Raw genomic sequence first — 9,974 nt, 5'->3', positions numbered from 1 at the left:
CAGCAGCGCGCGCAGCAGCGGCAGCTCAGCTTGCGCAGCATCCAGTTGAGCACCTGCTTGATGAGGATGGAGATGACGTTGAAGAGCGAGTAAATGCAGCACACGCCGAGCAGGATGAAGAGGAAGTTGCCCAGGCGGTAGAGCCCCTGGTTCCGGTAGGCGGCGTGCTGGCTGCTCACCAGGTCCCCGAAGCCGATGGTGCTGAAGGTGACGAAGCAGAAGTAGAGCGAGTCCACGTAGTCCCAACCCTCCACGCTGGTGTACATGGCCGAGGCGCAGCACGACAGCAGCACGGCGAACAGGCCCAGGATGAGCAGCACGTGGTACACCGAGGGCTTCCAGCCCGCCAGGCTGTCGGCCTCCGAGAGCGCGGAGCCACGGCGGAAGGTGGCGGGCAGCAGGCCGCTGCGGCGCAGCTGGCGCTCCCGGCAGGCGCGCATGATGAAGGCCAGCAGCGAGATGATGCGCTCTAGGAAGAGGTTGAAGAACAGGATGGTCCCGGCGCAGCCGAACAGCCCGTAGGCGATGAGGAAGGCCTTCCCGCCCACCGTCGCGGGGGTGGTCATGCCGAAACCTGTGGAGACAGGGCAGGGTCAGCGCGGTCCTGGCCGCGCAGGTGGTCCTCACTGGGCGTCAGGGGGGACGGGGGCGGGGGCATGCAGGTGCTTGCATGGCTCCTATCTCGAGTGGCACCACTCAGGTGGAGGAAAAACAGCACTTAGTCATTTCTCTCCCTTGGTGGCACCTGATAGGGTTCTTGATTTTGGCAGCCCCTAAACTGATGGAGGAGACATGGCCCTTCATCTTGGGGACCTATAAACACAAGTGGGTGGGGCAGGTAGTCACTAGGAAGGACCCATCATGACAAAAAATAGAAACCACTGCTGCACAGGTGCAAACCACTGAGATACCCACAAAGCCAACCAGGGACACCTGCTCTCCCAGTCCTCCAAATTGTTTAAAAACTGTCATTTAGTTCATAAATACATTAATATACTAGAGTAGGTGAGTTTTGTTGGGTGAATTACAAATATTTACATTAGAAATCAAAACCAACATAGATCTCTTCAAAGATATCTAGCTTCTTATGTGCTTATGCACTTTTTATACCAGTCTCGTTACTTGGAAACTCCACTGCCTACTTGAGAATGGTGAAAAAAGCCGAGTAATCTTAGTGCTGTGACTAATTTTCACTTCACAGGCACTTCGAAAAGGCCTTTGCTCAAAGGATCATATTTTCTTTTTGGGGAGGACAGGTTCTTTGTTACCCAGGCTGGATGCAGTGGTACAGTCATAGCTCACTGCAACCTTAAACTTCTGGGCTCAGGTGATCCTCCTGCCTCAGCCTCCCAAGTGATAGGACTGCAGGTGTATGCCACCATGTCCAGCAAATTCTTTGTTTTTTTTCTAGCGGTGGAGAAAGGACCATATTTTCTTAGTCTGCCAACATTTCATGCCTCTGGAATTGGGCATAAGGCCAAGTGGGTAGTCCGTCACTTCCCTAGTTCTTACAATATGAATATGGGGTGACAAGAGAATGTGCATTTCAAATCAATTCCCAGATGACTCCAAAGTCTTTCACACTAGAATAGCAGGCTTTTCTGTTTAAAGGGCAGTTTTTAAAGAGTTGTCATATGTGCCCAATTTTTTTCCCAAGTGTGCCATAGATTTTCAGTCCCTCCCTGTTATTAAAAAAAATCGGTTTACCAACTCTGCCTACTAACAAAAGGACCCCAAAATTAAGTGTCAATGCTCAAAAGTCAACTGCAGCTCCTCTTCTTTCCTAAAGGAAGTTATTTGGAATTGGAATGAATCCAAGCTGAACAACTGTTGACTATAAGTCTTTCTCCAAAAGCCTGGTTTTTAAATGTAACCTGTAGCACACCTGGGCGGACAGCCTTGTTAGGGAAGCATTAATAGGGCTTTGCCTTAATTGGGATTGCTTACTCTGGGACCAGGTAGAGTGTAACCAGGTAGCTAGAGTTAATGGTCTCTGAAAAGAGCTTTGTGAGGCTGACAAAAGGATTGTTTGAGAGTAGTCAACACATACCCTTCAGAGACTGAGCATGGCTCTGCCATTGGGTGCCGGCCCCTTCTCAACCAAGGGTCACCATCAATCATCCTTGCTCACACTTGTGGCCAAAGAAAGGCTCTGGCCCAGCTGGGTCCTGTGCTGCTGGTATGTCTAAAATTGCTTTGTTCTGGGAAGTCTACACAACTGCGTGTTGCTTCAGGCCCTTATTGTTGTTAACTTACCACTTGTTCAAAGCACAGACTTTAAGGGTGTCTTTATCAATTGATTTCTGCAGAAGGTGTGGCTGCCTGCCAGTGTGCTCACCCATGCCATCCAGGGCAGTGCAGAATGGCAGCTCTGCCTCTCCAGATTGAGCTCCCTGCCCAGTGCTGGCTGTGGTCTGTGGGACCCATGGTGGCCTGACTGGCTATGGGAGGGGGTTTCATCTCTTAGTGGAAAGATTCACTTACTGCTTCGAGTCAGCTGAAAACAATGGATCGTTTGTCTGAGCAGCACCATGGTACCGTTCAACAACTCTGGCAGCGATCAGGGGCATCCCTGTTTAATTTGTGCCCTATGGCAGAAAGGCTACCTGTGCCCTGCCAGTGGGGTGGGGCCAGCCCTGGGAAAGTGGAGAAGAGTTTGTCTTATGTGGCTTTCTAGTTCTCTAAACAGACTATAGAAAATATTTCTTGTAATACTTTCAGAGTACATTCCTTAAGCCTATGTGCTAACAATCATTTTCTAGACTGTCTGAAGAAAATGCCCAGTTGCCTGAGCGTGGTGTTCATCTTATGCTTAATGACTCAGGTTAGGGAAAAATCTTATGTTACCCATGTTGAGGAAGATGAATTATGTCCCTAGATTCACAGAAAGTGAAAAACAAAGTAGCTGTGTAACCAATAACTTAATAGAGGGATTTTGCTACATTTTAAAGCCACACTCAAGTTCTTGAGTTTATAAAGAAATCAACTCTGAATTTACATGGCTATAAGTGGAGTGGAAGTGTATGTGTATATTTATAAAACGTTTTAGACCAATAACCTAAATGTCTAACAACACAACTAAATGATTGTCTATTCATGAAAACTATACAGCAATTAAAAAGCATGAACCGGCCGGGCGCGGTGGCTCACGCCTGTAATCCCAGCACTTTGGGAGGCCAAGACTCCCTAACTCAGGTTAGGGAAAAATCTTATGTTACCCATGGTGGGTGGATCACAAGGTCGGGAGATCCAGACCACCCTGGCTAACATGGTGAAACCCTGCTCTACTGAAAATACAAAAATTAGCCGGGCGTGGTGGCGGGCGCCTGTAGTCCCAGCTACTCGCGAGGTGGAGGCAGGAGAATGGCATGAACCCGGGAGGCGGAGCTTGTAGTGAGTGGAGATCGCACCACTGCACTCCAGCCTGGGCGACAGAGCGAGACTCCGTCTCAAAAAAAAAATAAATAAATAAAAAAAAGAATAAAAAGCATGAACCATAGCTACTTGCAACAACACGGATAAATCTCACAAAAAGAATGTTGAACAAAATAAGCTGGACACAAAAGAATACATTCTGCATTATTCCATTAATATAAAATTCAAAATCAGGCCAAACTACAGCCTTTTTTAGGGATGCATGCATGGTTGGTAAAATTATAAGGGAAAGCAAGGAAGTAATTTTGATAAAAGTCAGAATTGGGACTTCCTCTAGAGCATGGCAGGGGGTAGGAGCTGAGAGGGGACGTAGGGGACTCTGGGGTGCTAGAAATGTTTTTGTTGACCTGGGTGGTAGTTACATGTGTGTTAGCTGTAAAATAATTTGTAAAATTCTATGTTTTGTGAGTTTTTTTGTACTCATAATGAGAAAAAAACTTTTAATTTCTAGACTGTTAGAACTCTCAGATACCCAATTCTGCTGTACCCCTCACTGTATAGGTGAGGGAGTAGGGGCTGAGGGGCTGTGACCTGCATCTTGGGGACAGACTCCCACCTCTTTGTCCTGGCTTCAAGCCTGGTACACAGACCAGTATGCAGAACACTGCATCTACTCACTGAGGGAAAACAAAATCTCTTATAGAAGGATAAATCTGTTAAATTCCTAAGGTAATTGAAAATCCTGGGCCTGGAAAACCAATACTTTGTCTAAGAAAATGTTGAATTGGATTTTTCAGCTAAAGCCTCAAAGCTGAGAACAGTATGTGTACATTTCTGCCCATTCTAAAGAGAAGTTCCAGACACATCCATGCTGGACTCACTAAAACAGCAAAACAGGTCTGGGGCTAGCAACCCCCCACACCCCCACCTCCAGGCTATATGGAAAGGCTGGGGATTGATGGGATCTTCCATCAATTGGGAAGTCATTGTGGGGAGTTGTTGTGGCAGTGGGGAGTGCTATGGATTCTTTCACTCACCCCCAGGCCAGGGGATGGTTGGAGCAGGGAAGGTCAAGAGGACTTATGGGACCGGGCACCATGGCTCACGCCTGTAATCCCAGCACTTTGGGAGGCTGAGGCAGGCGGATCATGAGGTCAGGAGATTGAGACCATCCTGGCTAACACAGTGAAACCCCGTCTCTACTAAAAAGTACAAAAAATTAGCCTGGCATGGTGGCGTGCGCCTGTAGTCCCAGCTACTCGGGAGGCCGAGGCAGGAGAATGGCATGAACCTGGGATGTGAACCCGGGAGGCGGAGCTTGCAGTGAGCCGAGATCGCACCACTACACTCCAGCATGGGTGAGAGAGCGAGACTCCGAATCAAAAAAAAGAGGACTTATGGAGCTTCAGCAAGAAGAAAGCCTGGCAGCTCACTTCCCAGCTGGCTGGGCACAGTCGCTTACAGGCCCACCCAGAATGGAGCATGGTGAGAGTCCTGGGAGAACCCGGCAGTGTCCCCTGGAGTCCAGAGCTGTGCTCAAGAGTTCTCTGGCTGGGAGGCTGACTGGGGTAGCCCCCACAGGCACGGGAGGAAGCAGGCAGTCACGGGAGCCATCTGCACTTCAAGGGCTTGCTGCATCAGGAGGTGTGAGGGTGACATGGGTCACTAGAGGGTGACAAGTGGATACTGGAAGGAAGAGATCTGAAGAGACTGCTCAAGAGGACCGCCTGCTGGAGCAAGGGGGCCCTAGCAAGAAGAGGCTGAGGGGCAGAGGGCTGGGGATGGCATGAGAGGGAGTCACAGGAGGAAGGACGGAGAGGGCAGTGCCCGCTCAGGGAATGGGGCAGGGAGTGGTCCCTGTGCAGGGCTCCCAAGGACCTTATCATAAATAGGCGCCATGAAAGCACATATGCCTGTTCTAACAGGGAGCCTTGCAACCCCACCAGCAAAAGTTAAGAAGGAATGATAGTGGCTCCAGTGATGTAAGATCACCCCCATGCCCCATCCACTGCAGGTCCCCTGAGCCATGTGTCAGCCTGGAGCTAGAGGGGGAGGCTAAACTCTGATTCGAAGTGAATTTGAAGATTTGATTAAACATCTGAGAATGAGTCTCAATCTTAAAACTGGTACTTAACAACAAAAGAGGCCGGGCATGGTGGCTCACGCCTGTAATCTGAGGAGCGCTTTGGGAGGCCAAGGTGGGCAGGTCACCTGAAGTCGGGAGTTCGAGACCTGCCTGACCAACATGGAAAAACCCCATCTCTACTAAAAATACAAAAAATTAACCGGGCATGGTGGTGCGTGCCTGTAACCCCAGCTACTTGGGAGGCTGAGGCAGGAGAATTGCTTGAACCTGGGAGGCGGAGGTTGTGGTGAGCCGAGATCACACCACTACCCTCCAGCCTGGGCAAAAAGAGTGAAACTATGTCTCCAAACAAACAAACAAACAAAAAAAGGAAGAAAAGAAAAGAAAGAAAGAAACTGGCTGAGTGTGGTGGCTCACACCTGTAATCCCAGCACTTTGGGAGGCCAAAGTGGGCGGATCACTTGAGGCCAGGAGTTCAAGACCAGCCTGGGCAATTTGGTGAAACTCCGTCTCTACTAAAAGTACAAAAATTAGCCGGGCATGGTGGTGTGTGCTTGTAATCCCAGCTACTTGGGAGGCTGAGGCATGAGAATCGCTTGAATTGCAGTGAGCCAAGATCGCGCCACTGCCCTCTAGCCTAGGCGACAGAGTGAAACTCCGTCTCAAAAAAAAAAACAAACAAAAAAACCCAGAACACAAAAAGACATAAAAACCAACTATTTGGAAAACTCTAGCATCTACCCAAGATGTTAAGGAATCTAAAAAGGAGTTCTTGAGGACAATAGATGAGACAAAGCCATTTCCAGTGTTGGCCTATTTAATAAACTGGTTCCACCTGGATTTTCTCTTCACTGTGGTGAAAGCCACCACCTAACAGTGCATCATTGCATGTCATCATGACAACCTGTGGGGGAGGCCAGCTCCATTCAACACATGTGGAAACTGCAGGTCAAAGGGTGAAGCAGTTGCGAAGGCCCCACAGCTTGCAAATGGTGGAGCCGAGATTGAAACCCAGGTGTGCTAGCATCTGAAGTTCACGCTCTTTCCACCACACTAGACTGTATTCTGAGGGCACCAAGGAAGCTCCATTTTTCTTAAAAACCAAATTGCAGTCCTCCAGGACCACAGCCAGGGGAGCATCTTCGTGGGAGAGCGGCTGCTGCTCAGAGTCGTGACTCCCGTCCTTAAGAGTCCTCTGTCCTCTCTGGCCCCCTTTCTACTGTTCATTGCTGCCCCCTTCGCAGGGGAGAGAGGCCATGGCCTGTCCCCTAAAGAGTCTGCCAAGGTAGACTCATGACCTTCCCATGGCACAGCTCAGACAAGCTGGGCTATTTACATAAGACTTGACCCAGGACTTGGGGACAGCAGGAGGAATGAGGTGCAGAGGAGACTCCTGCTTCTGGGTGACAGTCTGCCTGGTTGACTGCAGCCGGGGTACTTATTGGCCTCTTGGGGCCCCCACAGGCCTGCCCTGCCTGACTTACTTTCGTGAGGCCGAGGCCATCTCCTCCACTCTCTGGGGGCCTCTTCTGACTCCTCTAAACTCTTGCATGTCTGGACTCCTGGCTTCTGCCCAAGGTCATCTATTGGAGTTTGGGTTTCCAGCTGAGGATCTGCCTTTTTCCTGGATGACCAAACCTAGAATGAGACCGGCTTCATGCTCCGTCCTCACAGGGGTGTGGCTTTATCCGAGAGCCTCAGCAAAGCAACCAACACCAGACATGAACCTGGTAAGACCAACATCCACCTATTCATTCCTTCAGCAAACATTTACTGTGGACAGCATCAGGTTGGCAGCATCATGCTAGGCTCAGGAATATGGTGCAAAACCAGACAGATGCAGTTCCCGTCCTCATAGTCTCTGGGCTGCCTTCCTAGAGGCCCCTCACTGGGTGTCTTAGCAGTTTTGTACAGATCCTGTCCCCTTTGCTGCCAGCAGGCTCACCCCTGGGACAGGGCACATAGAGTCTGGGCCAGAACTTGTCCTGGGGTCCTCTTATGGCCCTGACTCAGCTTGCATTCAGCATAACTTAGCCAGGGAGTGCTGCAGGCCCCAAATGATGCTAAATACTAGACTGGCTGTGTAGCACCATCTGCCCAGAATGAAGGGACAGGCGGGCCAGAAGGGTCTCTGACAGCGCAGAGGGCAGCCAGTGAAAGCGTCCTTACTGTCCTGTTCCTGAGGTCTCTCTGTGCCTGCTTTACTGCCCTTCGCTTTCCTACAGAGCACACTCAGTTCAGCCTAGGAGACAAAGTGGGGGTGGAGGATGGTCCATCTTCTTCCACATCAAGGTCAGTAGGTTCAGAGCGCTGGGGGATGCTGAGACCCTGGGACAAGCTTCCTGCTGAGGGCACTGGGGCCTATGCTTGTGCCACTGCCTAGCCAGTTGCCTCCCAGAGTAGAAGAGCAGTCTCCCAAGCTCTTGCCATTTGTGGGGAGCCAAGCTGCTCTGGAGGGGGGCCTCAAAGCTTCAGCCAGAGAAAAGGCAAACCCAGCCACCCTGAGAATCTCCTCCTCCCCCTCAATCACACCCTGCAGAGGCGTAATCTGTCCCTGGGTTCGCACCAAGCCTGCTATTTTGTTTATGCCACAATTGATCTGCCTTTCCAGTTTGCAAAGAGCAGACACTTGGGGGCTTTATTATGCCACTTTGACAAAAGCTGTGAAGCTCGTTCCCACAGCCTGTCTGGTGCCGCCTTCGCAAATGGCGCCCTGGTGACGGGGCCTTCGGAGTTCAGCTCAGAGAGCATGGAAGTGAGATGAAGAGGCCAGCACTGATCTGTATCGTGCAGCCCTGGGCGGCAACCTCAGTTGGGCCCTTGACACACTCCTCCCATCCAGGCCCCCAGCCACCCTGTGAGGGAGGCACTATTACCCCCAACAATGCAGGCAAGGAAATGGGCTGAGAGAGGGGACGCATTCACTGAAGTTAGTTTGCACGTGGCTGAGCTGACCCTGAAGTCCATGCTCTTTCCACTTGCCGGACAGATGGGAAGTCTTGACTCATTACCCACTGGAAACTTTTCCTGCTGGGCTCTGCACTGTCAGCTGTGAGACAGGGAAATAAAACATACTGTACAGTCCAATCTGGGACGCTTCTGAGAGTGAAAGTGGCTCTACTAGTAATTACCCCAGGAGAGCACGTATAAACCAGGGCTGTTCCAAGCAACTGGGATGCAAGATTAAAATGCAGATTCTGGCCAAGCGCGGTGGTTCAAGCCTGTAATCCCAGCACTTTGGGAGGCCGAGATGGGCGGATCACAAGGTCAGGAGATCGAGACCATCCTGGTTAACACAGTGAAACCCCATCTCTACTAAAAAATACAAAAAAACTAGCCGGGCGAGGTGGCAGGCGCCTGTAGTCCCAGCTACTCAGGAGGCTGAGGCAGGAGAATGGCGTGAACCCGGGAGGCGGAGCTTGCAGTGAGCTGAGATTGCGCCACTGCACTCCAGCCTGGGCGACAGAGCGAGACTCCATCTCAAAAAAAAAAAAAAAAAAAAATGCAGATTCCATGGCAGGTCCCGCTCAGAGGTTTATTTAGTGGGTCAGAAAAGGAGCCTAGGAATTTCATTTTAACAAATGTGCCCAGATAAATCTGATGTAGGTAGACTATTCCTTCAAGAATGCCATTCTTTAAAGAAATAATGTTAATAAGGTATTCCAGATGACCCTATTGGTTGGAATCTGTCCAACTACAAATATTTTGATTTAAATTTCCACTGACCTAAAATTTTTGTGGTGGGCACTGCAGCTCTCTCCTTACCAATCATTCTCCCAACCTGTACTATGTTGAGCAGCAGCCAGGCTACTTGAAGAAGTGACCCAACTCCAGGAATGGGCTCTATTAGTCTAGGTCAATCAGGATAATCCAGTTCCTCACCATGATTGGCTCAAGGATGGGTAGACCTAAGTCAATCAGTGCAGAGCATTTTCATGGCTACAGAGAAGCCATGGGAAGGCTGAGGCGTGGACTCAGTGGGCAGGGAGGGAAAAAGACTCAGAAATACTGGGCATGGCCCATGGCTCATTAGGGTTGCCAGGTAAAATACAGAACACCCAGTTAAATATGACTTTTGGGTAAACAAGAAACCATTTTTTAAGTCCCAAATATTGCATGGGACATACTTATACTAAAATATAGTTGATTATCTGAAATTCAAATTTCACTGGGCATGCTGTCTTTTTATTTCCTAAACCTGGCAACCCTACTCATGACCCCAGTTGTCAGCTTGGTACACTCCTCTGAGAAGCTTCTCCCAATATCCCCATCTCATTTGATCCTTCCTGACTGGCCAGTGTTGGGATTAAGAGCCTCACTATAATAATCAAGGACCCAAGGCTCACACAAGGCTGAGCCCTGCCCAGCCAGGCCAGCGGCCAGGTCTTCCCATGTCCCTCTCTCTCCGAACAGGGAGGAGTGGGAGATGTGGGGAGGGCTGTGGGATGGAGGGCAGGGCTGCCAACAGCCTGCTCTGTGGCTGGAACTGCGACATCGCCTCTCCGGGAGTAGG

At 50.1% G+C, this 9,974-nt stretch overlaps 1 protein-coding gene and 1 long non-coding RNA gene across 2 annotated transcripts in view; one reads left to right on the top strand and one right to left on the bottom strand.

The window, feature by feature from the left end:
- KCNK12 (potassium channel, two pore domain subfamily K, member 12) overlaps window positions 1–2,533 on the bottom strand; it is a 2,991-nt gene extending 458 nt beyond the window's left edge. Inside the window, exons 1-2 of the mRNA XM_011936016.1 lie at window positions 2,485–2,533; window positions 1–574 (exon numbers count right to left, since the gene is read on the bottom strand). Of these exons, the coding sequence (XP_011791406.1) occupies window positions 1–574; window positions 2,485–2,533 (623 nt within the window). The remainder of the gene's footprint in view (window positions 575–2,484) is intronic.
- A 3,857-nt stretch (window positions 2,534–6,390) lies between these two features.
- Window positions 6,391–8,548, top strand: LOC105507397. Its single transcript, XR_001001088.1, has 3 exons — window positions 6,391–7,191; window positions 7,687–7,753; window positions 8,451–8,548. It is a non-coding gene; the product is annotated as an uncharacterized LOC105507397 (long non-coding RNA).
- The last annotated feature ends 1,426 nt before the right edge of the window (window positions 8,549–9,974 follow it).

This window comes from Colobus angolensis, unplaced genomic scaffold, assembly GCF_000951035.1.
Source record: "Colobus angolensis palliatus isolate OR3802 unplaced genomic scaffold, Cang.pa_1.0 Scaffold15, whole genome shotgun sequence".
NCBI classification, from domain to species: Eukaryota; Metazoa; Chordata; class Mammalia; order Primates; family Cercopithecidae; genus Colobus; species Colobus angolensis.
This window is presented reverse-complemented; position numbering and strand designations above follow the sequence as displayed.